This window comes from Leishmania braziliensis, chromosome 23 (genome assembly GCF_000002845.2).
Source record: "Leishmania braziliensis MHOM/BR/75/M2904 complete genome, chromosome 23".
NCBI classification, from domain to species: Eukaryota; Euglenozoa; class Kinetoplastea; order Trypanosomatida; family Trypanosomatidae; genus Leishmania; species Leishmania braziliensis.
Genome location: NC_009315.2, coordinates 77467 through 104472, shown reverse-complemented (window position 1 = coordinate 104472; position 27006 = coordinate 77467). Strand labels below are relative to the sequence as shown.

Below are 27006 nucleotides of genomic sequence, written 5' to 3'. Positions count from 1 at the left end.
CAGCCACGCGCACATCGCAGAAGCCCCATGATCTGTCATTGCATACACCGGTGCATGGGGGGGGGGGGGTAGAAAGGGGAAGATAAGGAAGTAATATCATCTTCCCTTCGGTGGTGGGCAATTTTATCACGAATGACGGTGCGACACCTCAGCGCGTGGGATCGCAGAATCCACTACCCCCGCCTACCCACCCGTACGGGAGGGAAGCCAAGCAGAGCCCCCACCCTCCCTCCCACCTCTGCTGGTGCACAGGACTACCTCTGGCAGCACACGGTGGGCAGAGGGTCAGCGTGATTCGAATGCGTCCCACCCGACCCTCGCTGCCTGCTGGCGCGGGGGGCCTCGGCGCCACCCCCGATGGGTGCACCGCGTGGGGACCGGCACAGTGGGAGCGGCTGTGAGGCGGCCTGCGAGGTGAGCGGGTGGGCAGGCCTAGTGTGGGCCAGAGGCGCTGCTCAGGCGACTGAGACGGCGCATTGCTGTGAGGTGTGTCTAGCGCTGCATTGCACCACGCAATCGGGCCTGTGAGACGGGCTGGCTGGGGTGGACGTGAACACATATTCCATGAGGCAATGGGGACACTTAAGGCATAGAACCGCTGACTTCTTCGATTGAAAGCTCAGCTGTGGTATGTTGCCAGCCCAACAAGCCACCGATAGAGGCACCGATGTGTACAGGAGCAGCGAAGGTAATAGAGGCAGAAGAAGAGGTGGAATGGGGGGTGGGGGAGATACGCAACATGCGATACCTTTGATAGCGGTAAGGAGGAATAAGGCGAGCGCGTGCGTGGATCCCATCTCAATCCCTCTACTCCCTCCTATGCGTCTCTCTCTTCCCCTACGGGCTTCCTTTTCTATAACACGAGGAGGGTGACGGAAACATCAATCTCGAGCGGTGGCGACAGCCACTGCACCGTGCAGTACGGATCCGCGTCAGGGTCATCGCGCACCCTCTGGGCGAGCGCTTCGCAGTAGTCCGGCTTCACCTTGGCCTTTGAAAGCACTGCAAAGTGCTCCTGGAGGGGTCGTGCTGCGACACAACTTGGGTCCTCTATTCCTGAGGCAGGAGAGACACCTAGGCCCCCTTCTCCAATGGCCGCCGCCTCGCCACTACTGTTGTCTGCTGATGGTGAGGAATACAGCGAAGGCTGAGTTGGGCCCGCATGCATCGACACCACCGCTGTCTCGCCTTCGGCAGGCGCTGCGGTAGATGTAGCCGAGTCTTCGGCGGCGGTTTCAGTCGGTCCCAGTATCAACAACAACGCCACCTTCGAGTTGGATACTACTGCCTGCACGGTCATGCGACGAGTGTGCCCTACCTGGCTAGCGTACCGCACCAACGCCGTTGGACTGGGATGCAGGCAGAAGTTGTGAAGGAGCACATCAACATGCAGCTGTAGCCGTTGGGTCTTAGGAATTGTGAGCGGTGGTAGAACAAGACTCAGCTGCTGCAGCACGACGTCGCTCGTAGGGCCGCGCAGAACCGCACTCGCCACACGGGACGGGTACGTCTCCAGAAGCTGCTCGTACGCATAGGCGCTCTGCATCGCGGCCTCCATGTGCAGCTCCTCCAGTGGCGGCAGTACGCACGTGCCCTTGTTACGAAGTGCTTCCCAAACTACCGCCACCATCTTCTGGCAGCTCCACGTCACCTCAAGCTCGACCAACGTGTCGTTGGATGGCATCTGATATCGCTTTGCATTAGCGTGTAAAATGCCGCGCAGCCGCGACGATGGCGGCGGCGACGAACGTCCAGCGGGAGACGGCACGCTTAGCGAACACACGCAGTGACCCGTTCTCGCGGAGGAGAGAGGCACCGTGCCCGACGGCGCCGCTGGGGTGTCGACGCTGATGCTGAGAGAGGAGAGGTGGCCCTGCAGCAGCGGCGAGACCGTCGGGTCCAGCTCCGACGAGCGCGATGGCACGGGCGAAGGCGACGGGTTCAGCGGCGCCACATCCTCGGGGAAGAAGGTGCGATGACGCACGCCGCGTTTCACCAACCTCTCGTAACACGTCTCCACCATCGCCTCTACACCTTGCGTGTGCGTCCAGGCCACAACGAGGACCGGTTTAAGGCCCACAGCGGCGTAGTCAGAGCGCGACTTGTCGTCCAGGTTCATCTTGTCGAGTAGGAGATGGCTGTAGCCGCCCTGCATCACGGTGTGCCGTATTGCGGTCAAATAAGCGGACCGGTTTCCCACCTCGTCCTGATTGAGCCAGCGAGGTGCCGCGCCCGCCTCCTCCAAGAGAGCGTACAAGGTGCGAGCCATGGTGGACTTACCACAGCCTTGTGGGCCTACCAGTATAATGGGGTCGAGACTCTCCGCATCGTGCAACGACTCATCGTCCTGTTCCCTCTGCACCTGAAGATAGCGATCACTATTCTCTGCATCGCCATCTGCGTTGTCACACCTTCCGCTGCAATGCCTGCTGTCGGTGGCGTCGGCCCCAGTTCCGTGACGGACGCGCACCACCTCGGGCACAGACGCTGTTGTTCCCTGACGACTAGAGCCACGATGCCGCTGCTGTAGCTGCGTCTCTAGCATTGCCTGAAACCGCTCTTGGTATGACAGCCAGTGGCCACGTATGACTTTGAGAGCGACGAGGTCCGTTGACGGTGTAATGTACTTCTCCCGATGTAGCCACAGCGCGAAGTCGAGCAGAAAGGGAAGTCGACGAAGTTCCCATTGCTTGATGCGCAGCCGAACTTCGCGGGAGAGGCTGCTTACCTTCTTCTTCACCTTGCACCGCAGCGGCTCGCCACAGAGGCGGTGGGTTACGACGTACTCCTGCACGGTTCGCTCGAGGGAATGCGGGTAGGCACGGCACTTCCACACTTGTACCACCAGTGCCGGTTTCCCACCGTCTGTCTCGTCGCTGCACCACCCGTACATCACGGCACCCGCGGTATCGCAGCGCGAGAGCACCGACTGCCGCAGCGCCTCGTACTCGGGTGAGCCAAGCTGGACGTCAGCAGACTTCGCCACAGTCGGTAGCCGGAAGCGCTCAAAGAAAGCAAACGCTTCCTTGACGCCCATGCACCATCCGCGCTCGTCAAGCGAGGCGTCCCACGTGATGGCGTAGAACCACATGGGAATGGAAACGGACACTGCCGCGCCTGTGGAAGAGGGGGCACTGCTGTCACCTGTTACGGGTGTCGATATCATCATGAAGGCAGTAGAGTTGGTTCGATAGGTGCCGATAGATGTGCAGGACACAGGCGTGGAAGTGGCAACCGTGGGCTGGTCGACCGGGGAGTCACGGGCAGTCACAAAGTTCTGTAAGCGCTCCCAGCCCGACACAATGACGTCAAAGCATAAGCTGCGGTTATCTGCAGCCACACATGCGTGCAGCTCTCTTAGTACATCTGTGCTTGTGGCAGCGGTAGTGGCGTCACTAGCGGATGCGGTGTTAGGTGCCCTCGCCACGTCCTCTGTGATGATGTGCAGTGACTCCAACACGTGTCGCCACATGCGCGCCATTCGAACCGCGAGGCCCAGGTACGCTGCCTCCGACGATGCCCCGCTGCCAGCAAGTGCGGCAGCCCCACCTGCGATGGTGCTACTGTGCACGCTGCTTTGCTCCACGTAGTCGTGAGGGTTTTGTGTAGGTGAGTTGCCACTGGACGACGCATAGGGCTGCCCTGCAGAAGACGCCATCGCCGACACGGCAGCGTCTTCAGAGGCAGATGATGACGACGATGACGGAGTCGACGCCGAGCTGATGCTGGAGACCGAGTATTGCATCAGGTCCACCTCGGGTATGTTGAGCCGCGTCACGATGTGCTGGTAGCGAGACCCAATGATCCAATAGTGCTCGCCCAGCCACGAGAAGGCTGCGATGCGGCCTGGCTCGCCGTCCACCTTCTCGAGGGCAATCGCCGTCTTGGACACCTCCTTGTGAATCGAGAAGACGCTCGTCGCCTCGCGCCAGTGGCCCATCTTACGAAGCCCGACGGCACTCGCCACTCGCGTCCACTCACTGTGAAAGGCGTGCTGCTGTGGCAACGACGAGTCCCACCGATTTGACTGGCTGCTCGAACCGAATGCGTTCGCTGTCGGCAGTGGTGCGATTGGAGGTGAGCAGGATGGAGAACTCACGGCGACGGGGATGGGTGAGCCCGACCTTCGAGGGCACGGCCATGCAGCAATCGCCTTGGGGTCTGCGCCGCTGCCTTCGCAGCCCTCATGTGCTGACTTTCCCAGTGAGAGAGCCGGCACTGCTACAGGTGTACGAGCGAACACGCAAGCCTGCCCAACGGGGATGTGCTCCCACATCTTTTTGTTCTTTTCATAAACCCCGTCACAGTTGCCGCTGACAAAGCGGTCGACAATGAGGAAATGCACGCCGTTAGGGAGCACCACCGCTGTCGGCTTCAGCTTCACGCGAGGGTCTCGGTGAAAGCTGATGTGGTACGCCGCATTCACACAGCGGCGCTGCTCTTCGTCCAGCACGGGCGCCAGTGATTTGCTAAAGCTCTGATTGTGGGGGCCTCCAGTCATGGTAGTGGCTGATATAAGGTGCGCCGCCGTCGCCATTACTGCTGCAGCTGGGTTGCCCTTCGTGCGGTGGCTGAGGCTCGTATCACTGCATACGGGCAACGAGAGCGCCGGGGGAGGCTGAAGTTTTCCATAGACATCTGCAGCAACGAGATCGGAAAGCGACCCATCTGTTGGTGATGTGCTGACGCTGCTGCTTGGCGCTGCCACCACAGCACCGATGTGGACAGTCGTATGAGGAGGCGACGGCATAGTGTGGAGGGGCCGTGCGTCACTCATTCCCTTCCTGCTCTCGCTTCCGCGACCCGATGCGTTGAGTGACCCGCACCAGCACGGATACCCAAGTCACAGCTGATTTCTCGAGTACAGGAAGGGAAGCTTAAAAGATGTGCGACACGGATGAAGGGCACAGGCCTCGCTCACGCGGGGTCCAGTCGGCGAACGCAGCTGTGCACGAAGGAAAGACGTGTTTCGTCCGCAAGAGAGGAGGAGGGGAAGGGGGTCGATGTGGAGGCTCCTCGAAACGTGAACCCATTGAAAAGGACCCACAAATCCGCTACGAGGGAGAAGAATAACACATTGACAGCAAAGGGCAGCCTGGCGGGTGTGCAGGAGTTACCACACCCACACGCTGCGCTAATATGCTGTGAGCACCAGCAGGAAGTGCAACAGGAGCTGAAGTGGGAGCGTTCTCTCTCCACCCTTTACCGCCTCTGGATCTCCTGGTGGGGATCGTGCAGTACCCCGCCTGTGCGCAGTTTCCCCTTGGCGTGGGCGTGTGTGTTTCGAGGGGGGGGGCGATCTACTCAGTGGAGGTGATGATGAGAGAAAGCGAGAGTGAGGGAGTAACGACAAGATGGCGGTGATGCAGAGAGTCAGGCAGCGGTTGTCGAGACGCATGCATGCACACCCATCGCATGACTGCATGTGTAGCACAAACGACAGAGAACAGGGAGTGACAAGACATCATTCGAAGCGGCCTTTGACGCTCTTTTTCCCCTGTTGTGCTACAAATTCGTTCCCGCTGCTCCCTCCCCTTTCCCTCTGAGGTGGGCAGGGTGGTGGGTCGCGCACTTCGAGCTCACAGCTGAGCCGCATCCTAGATACGTACGGTTTGGCTCTTCTCGTTGCTGTTGGTGTCGCAGTGCAGTGCCTCAGCGGCGCGGCCATATGAAGAGAGTCACGGGTGTGCAAACGAATGTGAGGGAGAGCGCCCATTGCTGCGGCTGCCGCGGTATTTTATGCTGGCATGCCCTTTCTCTGCGATCCTGCGACCCGTTGGCGCTTCTATGCTTGCCGAGGCTGCGCGCAGCTGTGTCACCTCTCGTTACGTCGGTGACTCTCTCTCTCTCACCTACTCATCGGCGTTCATCCACGTGGTCTCCGCCAATCTGTGCAGACGTATTGAGCTCGCGTAGAAACGTCAGTAGTGATCAGCGGGCTCGTGGGGCCGCACATCCGCACAACAAGACATAAGGCAGAACACCACCGACAGACGCAGGGCCGACTTCACCACTACTAGTGCCCGTCACTCATGGGTATCAACACACGCGCAGCTGCACAAGTCCAGAGAAGTCGCCTTTCGCCGTTTGGTCTGCAGCGGCGATGTCGGCAGTGTGCACCTTCACATCTTTTGCACGCGCACAAGGACGCTTCAAACTCCCCTGCACATGAGTATGCCTCACACAGACGTCCCTCCCTCCCCCCCGAGACACACGACTCAGTGAAGAATGTCTCGAATCCTGCAGAAGTTTACCACGTCATCGTCGCTTACCTTTGCGCGCTGTTCCCGCCAGTCGTGCAGCACGTCACGGATGATGCAGTCCGCCGCCAGGTCCTTCACATCCCCGCTGTTCATCGTACCTCTGCCGTAGCGCTGCGTCACGTCGGCGAAGAGTGCGTCGTCACGGCAGAAGAAGCGCAGGTACTGGTAGGCCACATCCACCTTCAGGTTCGCCCCCGTCTCCTGCATCTGCTCTAGGGTGGCGCAGCCACCCGAGAAGGCACGGCGCAGCTTCTTGCGCACCTGCTTATCCGTGTCGTGTAGCGTAATGACGCCGTTCTCCTCTGCACTGCTGCTCATCTTGTGCTCCAGCCCCTTGAGTGCGGGCAGGAACTGAGTGTGAAGAAGGGCCGGTGGCGGCTGCTTCAGCCGCGGCGCGGCAGCGCGGGTGAGCACAAAGAAAGGGTCCTGGTCAATGGCGCAGGGAATCAGGCACCGCATCGGTCTGTCACCGTTCGGCAGGACGCGACGAAAAGCGGTGCTGAAGCACGGAGCTGCCTGGGTTGCAGGAAAGGCGAATTTGCCGACGTTGTCGCTGTCGGTGATGCCGAGAGTGTGCTTCACTGAGTTGCCTGTCATGCTACGCTGGAGCGGCAGCACTGTCGGGTACAGCTCGCCCATGTAGTGCGTGTTGCGAAAGATGAAGGTATGGCGCGGGTGGAAGCCAAAGGCGATGATATCCTTGATGTTGTTGAGAATGACCTCCTCCGCCACGGCCCCCTCGAAGGGGACGCCGCGAAAGAGAAACTTTTCGTCGTCGGTGATTTGTATCACGAGAGGGAGATTGAAGACGTCTTGGAGGTACTTGGCCAGCATGAAGGGCAGCACATGGCCCGCGTGCATGGTGCCAGCGCTGGGGCCACGGCCGGTGTAGAGGAAGACGGAAGGCTCATCCGGCTTGATGGAAGCCTCGATGTCGTCGAGTGCCTTGTGCAAGTCGCGGTGCGAGAAGGCAATGCCGCGGCTGAAGAAGTGGTGAAGCGGCGGTGGTGGTGGTTGCTGCTGCTGCGCGGCAGGAGACACGGAGACCTGCGCTGGCACACCTCCAGGTGACACAGCAGTCGAAACGGGGGTCGGGGTGTTCTGGGCGTTGACAGAGGTGACGGATGCGGTTCGCTCGTGGCACTTGACGATGGCATCACGAATATGCTGACGTGCGCTGTCGTCCACTCGCTCCGCTTTGAATGTGGTTAACACGCGATCATAGTTGATCCCCTGCGGGCCCTTGGCGACTACCGTCCAGGGGGTAATGACGTCTTCCGTATCGGCATCACCGCCTCCGGGGGGGTGTTGGGCAAGTTCGCGAGGATCCTTCGCGCAGTCAGATCTCTCGCTTGTGCTACGCAGTGCTGTGAAAGTGCACACGCCGGCGCGCAAAGTCCATGCCCAGCAGGTGACGCGACGCATAGAACACAGCGCAGAGGGACGCTATCGTGTGGAATTGGAGAGGGTCTCTGGGCCGAGTGAAGGCGGTTGATTGACGGAAGAAGATAGGGGCACTTCGGCACGGACGAGTTGGCGGAGACGGCTCTTCCTCTTTGCCGCGGGGAGCAGCGAACAGGAGAGAAACGTGGGAAGAGGCAGAAAGGAGAGGGCTGAGGCGCATGCGCCGTCTGGGGGAGGGGGGGGGGTGCGATGGGACGAGGAGAGAGTCATACGGATGCCTAAATTACTTTGCACGGGCGGCCTGGGAGTCACGGCTGCACGAGCAAGCGAAGCCCGCGTGCGGCACGATGTATGGGGCGCGGGCGGCGGTGGCGTTTGTCGAGCGTCTACAACGAAGACGAAAGAGGCGCTCAACAAGAAGCGTAAGACGAATGGGTTAGAAGACTCGACTCTGAAGTGTTTGGCATGTGGGTGCATTTTGATGGGGGTGGGCTCGCCCGGAGTAGCGAAGGCAGTGATGGTGGGGAGAGAGTCGGTTGTCGTGCGCGTCCCTCGCGGTCCACACACCAACAGGATATCCCCCCATCATCGCGACCGCTCCACTGCCTATGCATCTGACCTCTCCGCACCGTTACTGACTCTGACAGCGACTCATTTTCTTCCTCTATGAAGAAGGGGGGAGGCTAGAGGAAGGCAGCAGAAAGGCGCTACCAGTCGTCGTCTCGATCTCGCCTTCATGGCAAGCACACACGCAGACACACACTCGCACTCTTCTTCTATCCTACAGCTGGAGTTCGCTACGCCTTGGCGGGAATATAGGCCACCATTGCGGTGTTCCCAGCTGCGAACACGCTCAGCACGAGTGCTCGCTGGTCCATCAAGTACATGCTTATCTTCATCGGGTCCAGCTCCTTCACCGCCGAAAAGAAGCGCGCAAACTTCCTCGTCTCGACCACAACAGTCGCCTCGCTAATGCCACCCACGGCCCCGCCGTCATCGTCCTCATCGCCACCATCATCATCTCTCTCCGGCTGCTCAATCAATTCAACCGCCTCGTACTTGAGCGAGAAGCGAGCCATAAAATGCTCAGCGAAGATGCGAAGGCTCGCCAATGGCAATATGTCCCTGGCGCGCGGCCGCTTCACCCCGAGACATGCCCCTGCGCCACCATCACCGCCATCTGCGCCAAGCCGCGGCGTCAGCACGCGCGCCGAGAAGGTTACGCTATCGGCTGCGGTGTTCTTCAACTTGTCAATGAAGGTGGTAAGCTCTAGCATGTCTGGCACCAGTATCTGCAGGTGCTGCCTCTCCAGCGGTGGCGGGGACAGACTCTTGATTTCGCGGTCCCCGAGGATGCGCAGCGGCACGTCGAAGCTGACGTCCGGCTGACCAGGAAGTCCCTGCATGGCAACACGCCACAATGGACACCGTCCGTTTCGCGCCAGCCGCACCTGCACACGCGAGGCGGTCCCTTGGTGGGATCGCTCGCGCGCCTCCACCTGCTTCACGATGTGAATGAGCTGTGCGAGGTCGAGTACTTCACATGTGATGGAGTGCTCCTCGTAGCCGGAGTCGCAGATCATCTCGGAGAAGAGAAACGACGACGGGCATCGCATCCACACCTGGACCCCATCTGCGGCGTTTGTGTTGGAGAAGAAACGGATGCGCTCAGACTGGAGGCGTACGATGCAGTCGCGTTGACTACTGCGGCACACCTGTAGAACACCAAGTAGACCCTTGGCGTCTTTGAGGGTCGCCTTGAAGCGCATACACGGCTGGAGTGCACCGTGGAAGAGTCACGTGGGCTGCAGTAGTTGGCACGGAGAAGCGAGAAAAAAAGAGAGGAGGCACACCCGCTCCACCCCTCGTCCTCCCCGAATCAAAGATGAGGTGAAAGACGGTAAACAACAACCGCAAGGAAAGGCGATTACGGCAGAGCTACACGGGGACTGTGCGAGAGGGAGAGACAAAGTAAAGGAAGAGAGAAGGGGTGGTGGTGGCTGCACAGAAAAGCGCAACTTTCACTTCGTAATGACTCCATGCGATTGTGTGTGTGTGTTAGTGCGTGTGTATGAGAGAGGAGTTGACGTCGCTGTGTTCGCCTATGTCAGCCCGCGCATATCTCCCGCCGTGGAGGCGTCCTTTCACTGGGTGTGTCTCGATCTGGGTTGGGCACCCCGATGGAAAAGAGATGGAAAGAAGGAGGGCGACTGCTAGGGCCATGTCAGCAGCTACACGAGACGCGCCGCAATGATGAGCGCGCTTTCGTGAACGGAAGAAGGGAGGGAGGGGGGATCATCTTTTTCTCATCGGCCTATTTTCGCCAGTGTCTGCAACCCCCTTCAGCAGAGAGTACACAACATGTCGCCCACGCGAACACAACAGAGCGGTGGGACCGAGAGGAGGAGCAAAGAAATGAGGCAGCCGAGGTGCGGCGCGGGGTTTTTGCCTCCAAATCGTTTACATCGAGGACGCACAAGAGTGAGTCCTTCTTCCGTGAAGATACATACACCTGTGCGCGCAGAAAGCACACTTCACGCGCCGCCTCTCAGTCTCAGTGGGGAGTGTTCCAAAGGGCTGGCAGTCCAGCTGCTCTGGGCCGAGAGCAGGTCGTTCAGAAGACTGCGCAGGACACCCTCAATGGTCTGCGCCTCACGCTCCTTGGCCAGGGCGCTATCAGGCTCGACGTCTGCGTCGGCCTCGCTACGCCTGCACACTGTCTGATAATTGGCGATGAGCTCGACGGAAATATTGGGGGTGTAGCCGACCTCGCAGACGGACCCGCACTCAGCACAGATGAGCTTGCCGCGACGGTTGTACATGTTAGAGAGACAGGAGAGGCAGAAGGTGTGCCCGCATGGCCAGAGCGTCTGCGGTTTGTCGAAGACAAAGAAGCACTCGTGGCACGTCGACTCCATCTCCAGCGAGGCGTGAAATGTCATGATGTTGGCCACAGCCACTGTGGCGAGTCGCACTGCGTTCACAAGTGCCTTCTCATGGAGGAACAGGTCTTCCAGCTGCTCCTCAGTCGAACGCACAGCGGCATCAACGTAGCACAGGTCGGCGTCACACACCTGACTGCCCACGTCCGCCGTAGCAGTTCGCTCTTTCCCGAAGCGGTCGAGAAAACCGTCGGCAGCGTGTTCAACAGCGGCGTCCGCCTCGTCACCCTGCTGCTGCTGAGACCTCTCTTCCAGAGTTCGATTCAGGCAAAGCCGATGCAACTTGGCGTAGCGGTTTACCTCGCTGGTGAGCGTGATGGCGTACTGTTCCGCGTTCATGCCTGTGCGCGCCTGTCCAACGGAAAGGTAGTGCACATCCGCACCCATGTCACCCAGAAGTTGGTGTTGACCCTCCACCTCCGCCAGCAGCGCGTCACGCTGCGCGATAAGGTCGCTGTACTCTTCCTCCGCCTCAATGCGAAACTTCTCGTTGAGCTCTGCGTCATTGACGCCAAAACCGGTCAGCGGCGGGTAGTTGTCCTCCGAGCCCTCACCATGTCCGCTGCAGCCATCGGCTCCATCGGCGGCGCCAATGGTGTCGTCAAGGCCAGGAAACTGAAAGTTTGGGTTCAGGAACTGCGGCAGCAGGAAGGCGCTGCGACCGTTGCCATCGTCATCCCACATATCCTCCATGCCGTCGAGGATGTTCTTGGCGGTTCGACGCAGTCGCACGTGGTCCGCCTCCTCAGGGAAATGTATGAGGAACTCGTCGAGGTTGCGGCTGTCGTCATCGTCCCTGGGGCGGCGCAACGACGAGTCCTGCGATGAGGTGGCGGTGGCGGAGAGGGAGACAGCTGAGAAAGGTGCCAAGGTGTGCTGCTTCATCTCCTTCCCTGTAAACTCTTCGCCGGTACCCTGGCCTGCCGCCAAGGAAACCCCCTCGCCATTTCTCCGTGTGTCGTAACGACCGCCGCTGCCAAGGCCACCAGTAACACTGTTGTCACCGCTTGGGCCAGCGTCGACAGATGATGTGTCATGTGTGCCGCTGTGCGGTCCTCCAGCAGCAGTCGATGGCCGTCCGTCAACAACGGTTGTCTCTGCTTCCATGTCGAGGCATACGGTGTTGCTAACCTGGCTGCGCTGCCCGCCAGAGCTCGGCACCGACAGGATGGATGGGCGAGAGGCAGAACGTGGTGCCAGCGGAGACCCGTAGGTGCCATGATCCCCGCCAGCGCCAGAAACACGACCCTTCATCCCCCAAAGCCTTACAGACCCGTCACCGCCATCGGACCTGCTCCGCGTCCTTGAGTCTGCAACAGCGACATAGAAGTTCCTCTTGAGTCGGTGCGCCTCAGCTTCATCGGTAGTCATGGTGTGGCTCAGAGAAGAGAGGGAGAGTGTGGCTAGCAATGGGTGGTCCCATGTGTCCGCTCCAGCACTGCGTCGTTGACAGCCTCCGTCGGCACTTACCGAGATGCGATAGCCAGGAGTTGCAAGAGCGAGGGGAGGGTCGCTACAGTTGTGCGGCATGGCACTCGCACCGAGCATTGGGGTGTCCGCCAGCGGCAACATATGGTCCGGCTCGTATTTGGTCGGAGAGAGGACGTGCAGGGGCGTAAGGCTGTGCTTCATGCTTGAGAAGACAACACCGCTGCGAGATCCCTTGTTGGATGGGGTCCGCCCCTCATGCCCGCTCTCGCCCAACCCGGATGAACCGTCTTTCACGCCGGCTAAGAGGGAGCTGGTGCCGCCTGTCGTGGCGCCTCCACCAATGGACGAGTGCCCATCACCATTACTGTCCTTGCCGTCCAGCATGGGGTATCGGTTACTCGTACCCCGACGACCCTCACGACGCTCCCGCAGCCGCCGCACCGCCTCTGCCCGTTGCTCTGTCGTCATCTTTTTCCCATACATGTGCTCCAGCACCCCTTTGAGCCCGTGCCCGAGAGAGGGGTCATCCATGCAGGAGGCGTTGCAGAACATCGGCCCGTCATCGGGCCGACTGCCGAACTCCTCGTTCTCGCCCTGCACAGCGTACGCCGAGTCGGCGTCCTCTGTCCACTGAAACAGCATTTGGCTGTCCGTGCAGAGAAACCGCATCGTGAGCCGCGGTGGGGGGCCCGAGGCAGCGCCAGAGTGGCGACGTGCTTCCCACATAAAGCCAGACACCCCGGATCGCACGCGACGGTGTCCCTCGCCCTCTCGGCCGATCGTGTATTGTCCGCTGCGGGTAGTGAAGGTGCGCTTTGACAAGCCGGCGAAGAGGCCACGGTTGTGGTTCGGCACACCCCTGAGGCGGTGTACGCGCACCAGCTCCACAGCCGAGTACGGGTGTACGTCAATTGTGGGCATCCCCACAGTGGAGTGCGCCGCAGATGCAGCGGAGGTTACGCCCTGACGCGTCGTAGCCCCGCCGGCAGCGCTGCCATGCGCCGACATCGCCGTGGTGATCAGTGGAGAGACTTCCTCAAAGGACGGCTCCGGCTCCGCTGAGGCAGGTGCAGTGCTCGCCCCTACAGCAGCTTCAGAAGAAGCACTAGCCGGCCAGGCACTGGCCATGTGGGTGTCACAGGGGGGTACAGGTAGTGGCACGGGTGCTGATGGTGATGGTCTCCGCGTCGCTTCCCACTGTGCCTGCGCGACGTAGGCCTGATGCAGACGCTCCTGGAGTCGCGCCTCCAGCAAGCTGCGTATCTGCGCCGTTAGCACCTGTTGCGCACGGCGTTGCACCTCCTGCGGGCTAAGGCGATATGCCGCTTCTTTCACCGACTGCTCTGCCACAGAGGACGGCGTGGGTGAAGAGGGGGAGGCGCCAGCCGCAGCCGCTGGCGTGCGAGGAAAGTTGGACATGCAGCTCGGCCTCCACGCGTGCTCACGCTGCCGCTGAGAGGTGCGATGGTTGCATGGCCTTGGCGACACACCACCTGCGTTTCCTTGAGGGCGCACTGTGGTTTCATGCGCCTTATGCGGGGGAACGACGGGGTACACATCGAGGGTGCGCATGAAGTGCGACACAGACTGGCCCGCCGGTAGGCGTGGCTCGAGGTCGTCAGAGGTGGGCATGTGTTGCTCGCTTGTCACCGTGTCTGGGTGTTCGTGAGGCAGCGATGAAAACAGCGGTTACAAATGTTCGCGAGCGTCGGCACGATGCCGGAAGGGGGAGGGCTGAGAGACGTCACCCGAGAGTGCACGCCCCGCCCTATGTCTACTCGAACGGCCCACAGGGAGGCGATAGAGTGCGTTTCGTGGAAGTGCAAACAGCCAGAGGGTAGAAGCCGAGTAAGGGTGGAAAACAGGCATAGTACAGCCGCGAAGAGGGAGCAACACCTGGTGCTACAGGATGCATACGCAGGCACAGACAGACAGAGAGAGATGCCAGTACATCCGGTGCGGTGTGGGTGAACGACAAGTCCGGGATAGCAGCCACAGCAACAGCAGTAGAAGAGAGGCGAATGTCTCACCGTCCAACCCGCAGCGATATCTCATCGTTGAACACCGTCGACCATAGTCATTCAAGAAGCCACATAGCGTAAGAGAACGAGAGAGGAAAGGAAAGGCAGTCGAATCCATCTTCGACCCCAGTAGACCATTTAGCATTTTCACGTGGTTGCGCTCACTCTTTTTCCCTTTCAGATTGTCTTCCCTCGACTCTCTCGTTGGGCCATGCACCCCCCCCTCCCACCCCACCCCACCCCACCCTCCTCCTTTCTGCCTCCCGGACAACGTTGTCTCGGTGCGATACGGAGGAAGAAGGGAAGATGGGGTGAACACAGGGGGTGACGGCAGAGAGGATGTGAGACGTACAGGGAGGGGAGAAGTGTGACGGCACGAGAATGCGAATCCAGCGTGTAAGTGCCACGCACACGGGCACACACGGGCACCACACGGTCGGGTGCCTCCGTCGATGTTGAGATCCGCTGGAGATGTGACTGTCATGCGACACGCTCAGGCCCGGGTAAGGCTGTAGCCACCATCAACCTTGACACACGTGCCAGTGATGTATTTCGCGCTGGAGGAGCACAGGAAAAAAACCGCGGCGGCCACCTCTTCGGCGGTGGACTCGCGCTGGTAGAGGGGCACCTTGCTACGATAGTCCGCCTGCACGGCAGAGGGCATGTCAGCAGGGAACAGTGACAGACCTGGGCTAACGCCGTTCACGCGAACCTGCAGCGGTGCAAGCTCCAGCGCAGCAGACCGTGTGAGCCCCTCCAACGCCTCCTTAGCCATAGTGTACATGGTGAACCCGAGAAGAGGCTGGTTTGTCATGGCGTCGATGATATTCACGATGGAGTAGTTGTCGCTGCGCTGCTCAGCTGGAATGTCCGCGACGCGCTGGGCGAACGCCTTAATCAAGAAGAAGGGCGCAAGCGCGTTGGTGCCGAAGAGGTCAGCGGCGGCCGCTGCCTCGGTCTCCTCATTCATAGACGGCTCGTGTCCCTCCTCGACCTTGTTCAGCAGTGGCGTGGGGTAGTAGGCAGAGGCGTTGTTTACGAGCACGTCGCAGCGTCCCCAGTGGTTGTAGCACGCATCCACCAACCCAGCGCAGCGCTGAACGAGGGAAATAGGAGCCGCGTCATGAGCGCTACTGACCGACGCTGTGGCAACGGCGCTCAAGTCCGCCTGCACCGCAATGGCGCTGTTCGGTCGCCTTGAGTTGAGCGTCGCGGTAAGTGTGTTCGCATCTTCAGCAGAGCGATGATAATGCAAGCAGACGGCGTACCCCTGTGCGTGAAGGATTTCAGCAATGCCACAGCCAAGGCGCTTCGCGGCGGCTGTTACTAACGCCACCGGTACTGTCGCAACGGACGTCATTCCACTGCCGACTCGGCTCCTCTGATCAAGCAGTGCACACAAATAAAAGAGAGACCGTCTGAGAGTGTCGAAAGAGAACACTCACGAGCAGAGCGTCAAGGTGCAGTTAAGAGAATCGACTAGTTCGCTCACAGAGTGCTGTCGGGAGGAAAGTGAAAGAAGAGAGGAAGAGAAGATGTGCGACGCAGGCAGAGCTTCGTGTCAACGATGTGTGCGTGGCTTCGGCGACAATGATGGCATGAATGCAGTGAAGAGTAAGCCAACGACAGTAAATTCAGCTTCACAGAAAACGCCAGGGTGAAGTGTACGTGCGCATGGCTCACTGGGCACCTGGAGAGAGATATACAGCGAGGCTGACGCGAAAAGAGAGAAGAGGAGGAGGCGTGTGCCGCGGCGGCGGAGATGAGCAGCAAAAACAAAAGTGTACGGAAGGGCAGTCCTCAAGTGCAACGCAACGCTTCGCCTGCGAGTGTCAGAGAGAGAGAGAGGGGGACAAACAAACAGAGGTGTGCGTGTGCGGCAAGAACGAAGGCCTCGTTGCATTGCGCGAGGGATACACAAGAGGATCACGTAAAGAGCCTCCAGGAGCCACCGAAACGACAGAGAAACCGCGCGAACAGAAAGACATAAAGAGGCACTGAAACGTTCAGTGTGCGGGTCGTCTTTCGGGAGAAGGTGATAAGAGAGGGTGGGAGGGAAGGTCAGTCTTGGGGGAGAGAGGCAGAACGGCGGACCGCACCCACCCACACCAAAACGCGCGGCACAAGAAGGGGCAGAGTTACACTAGCAGCGAGGTGTCCATCAACAACATCAGCGCACCGCGGGGGTGGGGGGTGGGGGAGGTTCGAGAAGGAGACCCTTAAAGAGTAGGTCTATCACGATCTTATGCTTCTACTCACTGTCTCCCTTCTGACAGCAAACACACACACACACAATCACTCACATGCCCGCGACTGCTACAGGGGCTTGCGAGCAGCAGCGAGAGAAGCAAAACGACCGCAAAACCGACTTACTTCAGCGGCGCCCTCACAACACCGGTGCAGGGCCTACATGCGCGGCTGCTCTCCCGCCTGGCGAAGCCTCGACGACTTCTCCGCAAAGGTAGATCAACAGACCTTAAACAATCGATACACTGGGTAGTGGAGGCTGGCAGCTGCGAGCCTCCACTACTGCGTTCTCAATGCTCCCTCGACACGTCACGCTCAGCAGCGGAAACAATTTTCAGGCAGAAGTAAAAATGTACAGTTGAAACGCATCGTACGCCTCCAACTGCGCACCACATGCGGATGAAACAAAGCCCCATTCAAAAAAGTGGTGGCTGCATATTGGCAATGACCCAACCTTCTCCGCATGGCATCCGACATCCTTGACGGCTCCCCTCAGACGAGTTTAGGGACCAATATTGCTCCTCAATGCATTCAGTTCGCCATACATCATTACCCACCCGCCACTCCAGCCAGCCCGTCTCACAGGCCCGATTGCGTGGTGCAAAGCAGCGCTAGACACACCTCACAGCAATGCGCCGTCTCAGTCGCCTGAGCAGCGCCTCTGGCTCACACTAGGCCTGCCCACCCGCCCACCTCGCAGGCCGCCTCACAGCCGCTCCCTCTGTACCGGTCCCCACGCGGTGCACCCATCGGGGGTGGCGCCGAGGCCCCCCGCGCCGGCAGGCAGCGAGGGTCGGGTGGGACGCATTCGAATCACGCTGACCCTCTGCCCACCGTGTGCTGCCAGAGGTAGTCCTGTGCACCAGCAGAGGTGGGAGGGAGGGTGGGGACTCTGCTTGGCTTCCCTCCCGTACGGGTGGGTAGGCGGGGGTAGTGGATTCTGCGATCCCACGCGCTGAGGTGTCGCACCGTCATCAGGGGTAACGATCCCTTGGAGACACGCACAGTCGGCACCTTATCTTCGGGTAGGGTGGCTGCCTCAGGGTGTGGGTCGACAGCTCTGGGCCGGCGCTGTGCCGCAGAGACGTGCGGTCATGATCGCATCTGCCCCCGTACACTACGAGTCGCGCTGGCTACATGACCGCAGCCGTCCCACACCAAAGTCCAAAGAGGCGGCGCTTACAAGACGAGAAGAGACCACCCTCGCCCAGCGCCGCACGGGCAACTGTCCGTACCTTGGATTCCTGCTGCGGTGAGCGGCCCGCAGAAGCAACACGGCGTGAAGGTGCTGTGGTGCCTGCTACTCGGCTGGCGCCGTGGTACAACCCCCGCCGCCCTCGCCTGCGCTTCGCTGCCACAAGAGCGCCGACGTGCCACACGATATTTCTGGGTTGCGCGGGGCCCAACGGGCACTCCATGTGACGCCACGATGCTGCACGGGCGGGCTCAGGAGAGGCCGTCATCCAGACACGCCCCTCATGACACCGACGGAAAGGGACGAAGGCAACGATCCCCTCTACCCCACCCCGACAGCAGCGCTGCCCCCAATCACAGGCCGCAGGACCCAGAAGCGCGGGCACTGTGCGCACACGCTGCCAAGCGCAGCTGGCATGGCGCATCCCACCCAAACAAAGCATCCGGGGACCGGCAAAGCAACAGGGATGGACGAAATGGGCGCGAGGAGATCCACACCGACCAACCCCACAGTGCACGCGCGCGAAACACGCGGCACTCCCCACACCACCACCCCGTTACCCGCACGACAGCCGCCACTGCCACCGCCTCCGAGCAGGTCCCTGGGCGCGGCCCGCACCCGAAGCGGACAACGAAGAGCAGGGTGAGCCCGCCAGGCGCGTGGCCTGATTCGACGGCGGAAGGCCGGCGCTGGACGGCGAGGGTCAGGACGTGGGGCACAACAGGGAGGCGGGGGCGGAAGCGAGCGGTGGTTCTATGCACCTCTGCGCTGACTCGCTTCGTGGTGGAATGGACATGCTGGAAGAGGAAAAAGAACGAACGAGCAAACGAGCCGAAGTGCCCGCCTCTCAATGGGTGTATTGCGCTGCACTCGAGGCTACTTTGTGAATGACTTTTTGCAGGAACGGAGGCGAAGTACGACGAGGGAAGTCAGCGGTGGAGGGCTGTCACGAAGTGTTAAATCGCGAGCTGGAATGAGGAGCGCTGAGCAGAAGACAGGAGGGCGGAGGAGGGGTGAGAGCGAGAACCAAAGGAGGAGGACTCTGTGTAAGAAGAAACGATTGAGGAGAACGCGATAAAGAGGGCGAGAAATACGAAAACGAGGGAAGACACCGTCAGGGGGAAAATGAATGATCGAGGAAGAAGAGAGAAGCGCAGAGCACGAGAAGAGACCACCTTTCTGTCTGGTCTGCGTGCGTATGGCGAAGGAGTGTCCCACTTTTCCATCACTCTGATCGACTCTCTACGTTAGTGTGCTGAGGTAGTCGTGCTCGCAAGAATGAGCGGGCAGCGTGCCTCCTCAGCACACAAGTGCGCTGCCGCTGGTATTGCTGGGCCCCACGCGGTACCGTCCAGAACTCTCGGTGGGGGGAAGGGCGGAGTGCACACCATCCACGCACTCACCCTTCCATGGGCATCACAGCCTCACAAGCACGCACGTGGGCAGAGAGGCCATAGAGTGGTCACAGAGACAGCCACATGCACAGGTAGATTCGCACAGGTCAACTTACGCTTGACAGAGTGAGAGGAGGGGAGCAGCTATCGTGCACACACGGTGATGGCCACAAGCCACAGAGGATGGGAAGACAAGGGAGAGAGAGAGTTAAGGCAGTTGTAGGCGGGCGACGGAGAGTCAGAGGGAGAAGGAAGACCAGCTGCGTACTGCACACACGGAGAGGGGATGCGTGAGTGATTCACCACGAAGTCGTGCATACGCGGGGTACCGGTGCGGTTCTGCACGCACTCCCGCAACCCGGAGCCGCAGCACCGAGAGGCTTTGTCCTTGGGGCTGTCTCTAGCGCACGGCGCTTGTGGGGAGCGGAGAAGAGAGAGGGAGTGACAGTCGGTGACGTGCGGCGCACGGACATCGGTGCGAGAGCACCCTTGACCACGTACCCAGGGAAGAGAGATTGGTGTGACGAAGCACAGCGTGAGAAACACAGAGCGCACGGTACACCGATGATTGAGGGGAGGCAGGCAGTACGAGCAGTGGTCTGGTGGTGCGCAGTGCGGAGCACACGCTCACAGGGATGTGTGCACTTAGAACTTTGATCGGCATCGTGTTTTCCTTTAGCGTAATCGCGCAAATGCGTAGGGGCAGCCGGAGCAGTCGGGCGATGCCATTCGCGTCGCGGTGATTATAAAAATTGTGACTGCCCCCTAACGAAGCGATGTACTCGTTGTACAGCGAGTACGGCGGCTGCCTCCCGGCAGAGAGAATGTTACCCCTGTGCAACTTCATCGTCACTTTCTCTGTCACCGTCTCTGCCATCTGGTCGAGCATCTCGGACGCTGACTGGTTCGGAGACTTGAACCACTTACCGTCGTACACAAGCTAGAAGAAGCGCAGTGCAAGCTGGAGCTTGAAGAGCTGTGTGTCGCAGTCGAGAAGCGACGACTCCAGCGCATCCAGCGCCTTGTATGGGATCGTCCCTGCAGGTGTCTCGTACAGGCCGCGTGACTTCATACCCGCCAGGCGATCCTCCACAATGTCCTCGATCCCGATCGCTTGCTTGCCCACTAAGCGTGTTCAGTTCCTCCACAAGTCGCGTAGTCCCCATATTTCTCTCGCTCATCGCCATGAGGATGCTCTTCTCGAAGTAGACTGTCACGTACTTCACGTGGCCTGGAGTCTTTTCCACTGTGTTTCGGCGATTCAGCAGCTTTGGACAAACTCGCTCCTTCGCAGGGCCCTTTAAATCGATGCTCTCCTGACTGATGTGCCGCAGATTGCGGACGAGTGACTAGATGCTCCACTCGCCCCACAAAGCAACGCACTTCAGGTTCGAGTCTAGTGCCCTCACCGTCAGCTCAAACATGACCTGGTTGTTGGCCTTCCCCCTGGGCGCCGTAGCAGATCGCGGCAGTATCCTCCTTATGCCCAACCGCCACAAGGTGTTTCGCGATAAGCGGCCGCGCGTGCGATGCCACCAGTATGTACTTTCCCTCGTGCGTGGTGCCAGCTCTCAGCGCCGGGAAGATGCAGCCTGCTACATACTCCTCCCTCAGGCCTAGTAGGTACAGCTTCGACGTGACGGACTTCCTCGCCCCATCCCCCCGCCTGTCTAGCTTGCCAGCATCCTGCAGATAATTCGTGCAGCATGCTAGCACCTTCGCGCCGTGGCTCTCCCTCAGCTAAGGAGTACTCCCAAATGTGTCCAGGCCTTTGCCGCAGATCGGGGGATAGCGTGAATCGCGAGGAAGGAAGGAAGGCTGAGGGATGGAGAGATGCGGAAGCGTGTGGGGAGGAAGGAGGGGAAAGGGGGTTATCGCGGGTGAAGGGTGAGGAGCGCTCAGTGGTGCGAGACACGGCGCACGATGAAGGTGGGGTGGAAGAGAAAGAAACCAAAAGGGGTAGCGCAGGGGAAGGAAGTGTGCTGTGACTTGCACGCCAACTGCTGTCACTGCAGCTTGTCGGAGCCTAAGTCGCTTTGCACGTTTGCGGTGGTGATGCACCTCGCGACAGTGCGAACACGAAACTGCAAGATAAAGAGAAGATAATGACGCGGCACAAGCAATAACAAAGGAGAAGGATTTGGTGAGATGCTTGAGAAGTTGCTGAGCAACACGTGGGTTGCCGTGCGGTGTGGCAGAGAAAGAGCGAGGGAGGTAGGAAGTGTTGGGAGAGGTAAGGGGGGGGGGGGCGGTGCAGGGGCGACAGAAAGTGTCAAGGGAGATAAACTAACACTGAGAGAGCATCAATGCGCCCTCACGCGCATCCACAACCAACGCGCAGGTCACTTGCTCACCGTGCCGCGGCTGTATTCATAGGCGGAGCCTCTTCGTGGCCGATACTGGTGCGTAGTCCTGATGGCTTATTGAAAGGTGTAGTGCAGCAAGCTCACCTGAAAAGCGCCACTTGGCCGCCTATGCGGTATAGCGCTTTGTGGCGCACACGCACAAGTCTCCACTCACACCTCTTAATGGCATCAAGCAGATTTCTTCAACTGAACGTACTGCCGCTGTGCACCTCACTCTTCGGGTACTGTGGAGACACCACTTTCATCCATTTTCTAAGCGCTTTATCGTGAGTGAAAGAAGATAGGAGGAGAGTTATGCACACCAAGAAGCACTTTTTGTTCTGCCCCTCACACATCCTTGAGCAGTGCACGACCGGTGAATGCTGAGCTGCAATCTAAAGATGAGCACGGGGCTCTCCCATCAGCTCACCATCCCAACTGGGCACAGTCCTGTGCGACGTCACAGGAGAAGGTGGTGGAATTCTTTCGCACCACGGTTGCCCAGAGCCTCCACCATCCCGCTAAAGATGGAGTCCGGCCGCTCCGCCAGCTCGCGCGGGCTGCCCATCTCCGCAACAACACCGTGGTCCATCACGATGATCTTGTCGCACTGCGCGACAGTGTGCAGCCGGTGCGCGATCGTGATCACAGTGTACGCCGAGAACGCGCTCATCACAGTTGCCTGGATCTGCCGGTCAAGCGCCGGGTCGATGCTCGCCGTCGCCTCGTCCATCAGAATGAAGCCGCTCCCCCTCTTCAGCAGCGCGCGCGCCATGCACATCAGCTGCCGCTGCCCCACGCTGTAGTTCGACCCGCCCTCCAGCACGCGGCTGTCGATCCCCTCGCTCTCCGACGCAACGCGCTCGCGAAGCCCCACAAGCTCCAGCGCGGCCCACACCTCCGCAGGCGACGCCTCCAGGAACGGGTCCACGTTCAGCCGCACAGACCCGTCGAACAGCACGGGGTCCTGCGGGATCATCGAGAACTGCCGCCGCAGCTCGCGCAGCCCGTACGCGCCGATGTCGCGCCCGTTCACGCGGATCGCCCCGCCGCACACCTCCACCATCCGCATGAACGTCAGCAGCAGCGTCGACTTCCCGCTCCCCGTCCGCCCAACAACGCCGACCTTCTCGCGCGGCGCGATCTGGAAGCTCACGCCGCGCAGCACGAGCGGCAGCCCCTCGCGGTACCGCATCCGCACATCCTCGAACACCAGCGACCCGGCCTGCACAGGGTGTGGCGCGGTGCTCGTCGGGCTCGCAGGCTCGATAACAACAGTCCCCGTCACGTCCGCTGCTGTACCTTCCCTTTTCCTTTCCAGCTTCGCCACCAGATCCCTCATCTCCGGCATCTCCTCGTGCTCCACCTCTCGAGTGTAGTGCAGGACACGCTCCACGCTGTTCATGTTTGCCTCCACCGTGGCAACCTGCCGCACAAGCCAGTTCAGCGTCTCCGTTAGCGTCATCGCCATTGTCAGAGACAGCGAGACCATACCTGTCTTTTGAGTCGCTGCCCACTTCATCTTCCCGGTCACACCAATGAGGGCCACTAAGAAGATAATAATGCAACTCGCAAACTCGAGGCGAACGCCGAGCCAGCGGTTGGAGACGTTCTGCATATACAGCGCGCTGTAAACTACGTCCAGCCGCTTCAGTGCCTCCTGGAGCACTAGGTGCGTCTTGCCGTACGCTGCGATGGTACACTGCCCCTGCAGCGACTCCTCCAGCAGCGTGAACACGGGCGAGTGCGCGATGCTCTTGATACGGCGAGTCTCGCGGTTGGACGCGTTGTACACCTGCATCAGCTTGTAGTAAATGAACGCGCACGGAATAATCACGACAAGCACGAAGGGCTGCGCGGCCGACATAATAATGATAGTGGAGCACATGGAGAAGAAGTACTGCAGTAGGTAAAGGTAGCTGTCGTTCAGCGTGTTGTCAAGAATACCCATGTCCTTGGTGAAGCGGTTCAGCACGCGTCCCCGGGGCGTTGTGTCGAAGAAGGAGATCCGCGCGATTCCGACGGACTCGAGGAGGTCGCGATGCATGTTGCGGCTGCCCATTCGCATGAGGTGATAACATAAAAAACACCGCAGCGGAGAGCTGAAGATGCCAAGGAACACAACGAGGAGATAGACATAGAGGTATATGTCCGCGCTCTTCTTCAGCGAGTCTGTCGACCACATCGACAACCACACGCCGTTAGCCGCATTCACACACTCCGTCACCACAAAGGCGACTAGCAGGCATCCCCAAGCAGGCAGGCCACCACACAAGCTCAGATACGCGACGTAGGTTGACCATGGCACACTGCCGGTTGCCTTCTCCTCCCTCGTCATCAGCTTCCCGGCAGCGGCACCCAGCCTAGAGAGATCCTCTTCTCCAAAGTTTTCCCTCTGCTCAGCTTCGGGCGTATTAGCATCCGTCAGAGCAGGAGCCCTTTCAACTCCTGTCACCTCTGCATTTACATCACTGTCACGAGAACTCGCGTCCACGTCGTTCTTCAGTTCACCACGCAGCGTTTCCTCCAGAGACGTCTCCGCAAAGGCAGCGTAGTCGCCAGCAAACACGATGCGGCCGCGCTGAAGCGCCACAATATGATCCGCGAGCGACAGCAGGTGGATTTGGTGCGTGGCGAGCACGCGCGTCTTCCCGCGCAGCCGGCCAAGGAGGACTTCATGCACAATGTGGTGGCCGACGTGCGCGTCCAGCGCAGACAGTGGGTCGTCCAGCAGGTACACGTCGCGGTTGGCGTATACCGCGCGCGCAAGGCTTACACGCGCCTTCTGCCCGCCGCTCAGGTTCACGCCCTTCTCGCCGATCTCCGTCTCCAACCCGCTCGCCAGCGAACGCAGGTCCGCCTCCAGCTGGCAGCACCGGATCACGTCCTGAAGGTCCGCTGGGCGCTCCTCATCGAAGAACAGGATGTTGCCGCGCACCGTCGCGTTCATGATCCACGCCTGCTGCGGCACATACGCGATGCTCCGCTCTGCCCACACCTCGCCGCTCTGCACCTCGTACTCGCTCATCAGCGCACCCAGCAGCGTCGACTTCCCGCTCCCCGTCGCGCCAATCACCATCGTCAGCTTGCCTTTAGGGAAGACAACGTTCACGTCGCGCAGCAGCACCTTCGGCACAAGCTGGTAGTACGTTGTGCCCCCCTTTTCCGTATCCCCCTCCTCGCCAGTGTCAGCGCCACCAGCATTGTCAGCCTGCGCGCTGCCCATGTCTAGCATTGGCCTGAGCATTGTCGGCGAGGAACCGCTTGAATCCGGGTCGCCCAGCTCGTACCACTCCGCCTCCGGCACACCGCGCCGACGGATCCACAGCATCATGCGCTGTATTGCCGTCGTCAAGCGCGGCTTGCACCGTGGCAGTTCCGCCGGCAGGTATGCATGGATTGACGTCTCTTTGAAGATCGCTGCAGCACCGGAAGTACACCTTTCAGTGATGTCCTGCACTTGAGAGCGGCTGTCCAGGCACTCCATGAATGTGGCCACCCGCATTGTCGACACCATGCACTGCAGAATAGCAGAGAGGATAATGGGAATCATGAAGAACGACACCCGCATCGTGTTGAGCAGGGCAATCGTCGGAAAGACAACCTCCGGCTTTAGCGCCTGCCCACTCGCATGGTACAAGAGGAAGACTACCGCAATCACCACCGTCGGCGTCGCGCCGTTCACAAACATAAAGACTACATTGGCCAGGTGGACATCGCGCAGCCACCGCAGCTCTCGATGGCGGGCGTCTTCGATCTGAGCCAGGAAGAAAGGCTCCCAGCCCATAAATTTTACGATTCGGATACCAGAGAGCAGCTCATTCGTGCGCTTGATGCGCAGGTCCACCACGCTCGCCATTCGTTCGGACACATCCTGAAGGTGCTTGGAAATGGCGCCTTGTAGCGGGAGGGACACAAAGAGGACAGCCAAGCCGGGCAGCGCGCACCACCCGACGAGCCTTAAGAGCAACAGCGTGCACAGCGTCAGCTGCAGCGGTGCACTCCAAAAATACATCACGTACCAGTTGAGACTCCCAATGTTGTCCACGTCGTTTCCTACCATGTTCATGACGCGCCCCACCGACAGGTCCGGCCGCTGCAGTGAGCGCTGCGAGATCGTGAGGCACTTCTCAAACAGCAGCGCCATCGACGACGTCTCAAACAGCGCCGCGCTGCGAATGCTGATGTGGTCGTACTTGTGCGCCGTGCAGCTCTGGGTCAGGCTGGTAAGGAAGATCGCCAGAGCGAGCCCCACACCCCAGCCCCACGTCGTGTCGTCCGCATCCAGATACTTCACGAAGTATTCCAGCAGCACTGGCAGCAGCACCGCGCTAACATCTGACAGCAGCTTCGGTAGGATCTGCGCCCACACGTGGTACCAGTGCGCTCTGCAGAGTGTCAAAAGAAAATCCAGCGACGGTGGCGGCCCGGGAGGCGTCTGGCTGCGCGTCGAGCTCAGGTACACCCGCTCCACCGGCTCACACGAACATCGCTGGTTATCACGATGCGGTTGAAACAGACGCTCACCATGCACGACGCCGTTGTGCAGCGCCGCTGCGCTGCCCGTCGCGGCCTGCCGCCGGTGCCGCGGCGGCACACGCCACTCCACTCCAGCCACCAGTGACCGCGGGTAGTCCGACTGCTGTAGGTACCCGACCCAACGCAGCACGCCGCTGGTTTCCGGCTCCGCCTTGTACGCCACCTCACACCCAACATACCCGTCCCAGCGCCGGCTTGCCTCGATGTCTGCATGCACCTGCCTTGACAGCGTGCGCCCCGTGTGGTATGTTCGCGTGCTCAGCGACGGCGGCGGCAGGTCCGCCTCGGTGATGCTTCCCGCCGCAGCCTTGTAGATGAAGTTCCCAATCCAGCCGTAGTAGAGCTGCTGGAACCAGCTCGCCTGGTCCTCTACCGTGGGTGTGTAGAGCGGCTCTTCACCCCACAGCTCGTCCAGCTGCCTCGCGAACTTGTCCTGTGCCTCCTGCTGGCAGCGCACCTGCGCAACAACGTCCACCACATCCAAACGTGTCGCCAAGCCGGCGGTGCGGCCGTCGTCGGTGCCGAGTTGGGGGTGCCCACGTTGCGAGGAGGCACGGATGATGGGTTCATTGGGCTCACCATGAGATGCTAAGCGTGTATATCTTGGTGATGCCATTGTCTATGCTATAGATGCCCTATGCGTGTGTGTGTGTGTGTGAGTGTGTGTGCACTTGTATCCACAGTCCTTCCGCTGTGCGAGGACAGTGCGATGGTCAGTCCTTGTGGAAGTGCGTGGGAGCTCCAAGAGGATAAGGGGGACGTAGTCAGCACAGCGTTGCACACGTAGCTGCCCGAGAACAGTCAAACAAAAAAAAATGTCACAAACTAAGCACAAGCAAAGTTCGGCAAAGGGCGTCTTGGCGCTCGTCTTTCACGACCGACACAGGAGTATTTAGGATAAGTATGACTTGGGGTAACGCAGGATAGGCTCCAGGCAGGGGACAGAACGAGGATGCACGAAGCACGCATGCACATCTCGGGCCCCCACAAGCCCAGGAACTCGGCAACTACCACCGCAACAGCAGCACAAAGCAAAGATGCACGAGATGACCAAGTCACGCGTATGGTGAATACGGCAAAGCGGCAGAGTGCGGTGCAGAGAAGATCAGCGTTGACACAACACACGCACACCCACACACCCAGACAGACGCCCTTGAGGGGGGGGGGTAAGAGGAAAGGAGGTGAAAACCCAGAAGAGAAAGGGAAAGTCGCATTGAGCCGCAGT

At 60.0% G+C, this 27006-nt stretch overlaps 6 protein-coding genes and 1 pseudogene across 7 annotated transcripts; all 7 read right to left on the bottom strand.

The window, feature by feature from the left end:
• Positions 1-853: 853 nt before the first annotated feature.
• Positions 854-4537, bottom strand: LBRM_23_0340 (conserved hypothetical protein; the record flags this gene model as incomplete). Its single annotated transcript, XM_001565056.2, has 1 exon — positions 854-4537. One exon carries the CDS (start codon positions 4535-4537, stop codon positions 854-856), a length of 3684 nt encoding a protein of 1227 aa, XP_001565106.1.
• A 1681-nt stretch (positions 4538-6218) lies between these two features.
• LBRM_23_0330 (putative tryptophanyl-tRNA synthetase) lies at positions 6219-7688 on the bottom strand (the record flags this gene model as incomplete). Its single annotated transcript, XM_001565055.1, has 1 exon — positions 6219-7688. The coding sequence occupies one exon, from the start codon at positions 7686-7688 to the stop codon at positions 6219-6221; it is 1470 nt and encodes a 489-aa protein (XP_001565105.1).
• Positions 7689-8464: 776 nt separating this feature from the next.
• On the bottom strand, positions 8465-9436 carry LBRM_23_0320 (conserved hypothetical protein; the record flags this gene model as incomplete). Its single annotated transcript, XM_001565054.1, has 1 exon — positions 8465-9436. The coding sequence occupies one exon, from the start codon at positions 9434-9436 to the stop codon at positions 8465-8467; it is 972 nt and encodes a 323-aa protein (XP_001565104.1).
• Positions 9437-10201: 765 nt separating this feature from the next.
• LBRM_23_0310 (conserved hypothetical protein) lies at positions 10202-13672 on the bottom strand (the record flags this gene model as incomplete). Its single annotated transcript, XM_001565053.1, has 1 exon — positions 10202-13672. The coding sequence occupies one exon, from the start codon at positions 13670-13672 to the stop codon at positions 10202-10204; it is 3471 nt and encodes a 1156-aa protein (XP_001565103.1).
• Positions 13673-14554: 882 nt separating this feature from the next.
• PTR1 (pteridine reductase 1) lies at positions 14555-15421 on the bottom strand (the record flags this gene model as incomplete). The annotated part of the gene is made up of 1 exon (XM_001565052.1): positions 14555-15421. One exon carries the CDS (start codon positions 15419-15421, stop codon positions 14555-14557), a length of 867 nt encoding a protein of 288 aa, XP_001565102.1.
• Positions 15422-19297: 3876 nt separating this feature from the next.
• Positions 19298-20637, bottom strand: LBRM_23_0290 (annotated as a pseudogene). Its single transcript is given in 3 exon segments — positions 19298-19822; positions 19824-20246; positions 20248-20637. Coding segments are annotated over 3 exon segments (1338 nt in total).
• A 1065-nt stretch (positions 20638-21702) lies between these two features.
• On the bottom strand, positions 21703-26397 carry MRPA (ABC-thiol transporter; the record flags this gene model as incomplete). The annotated part of the gene is made up of 1 exon (XM_001565051.2): positions 21703-26397. One exon carries the CDS (start codon positions 26395-26397, stop codon positions 21703-21705), a length of 4695 nt encoding a protein of 1564 aa, XP_001565101.2.
• Between the last annotated feature and the right edge of the window lie 609 nt (positions 26398-27006).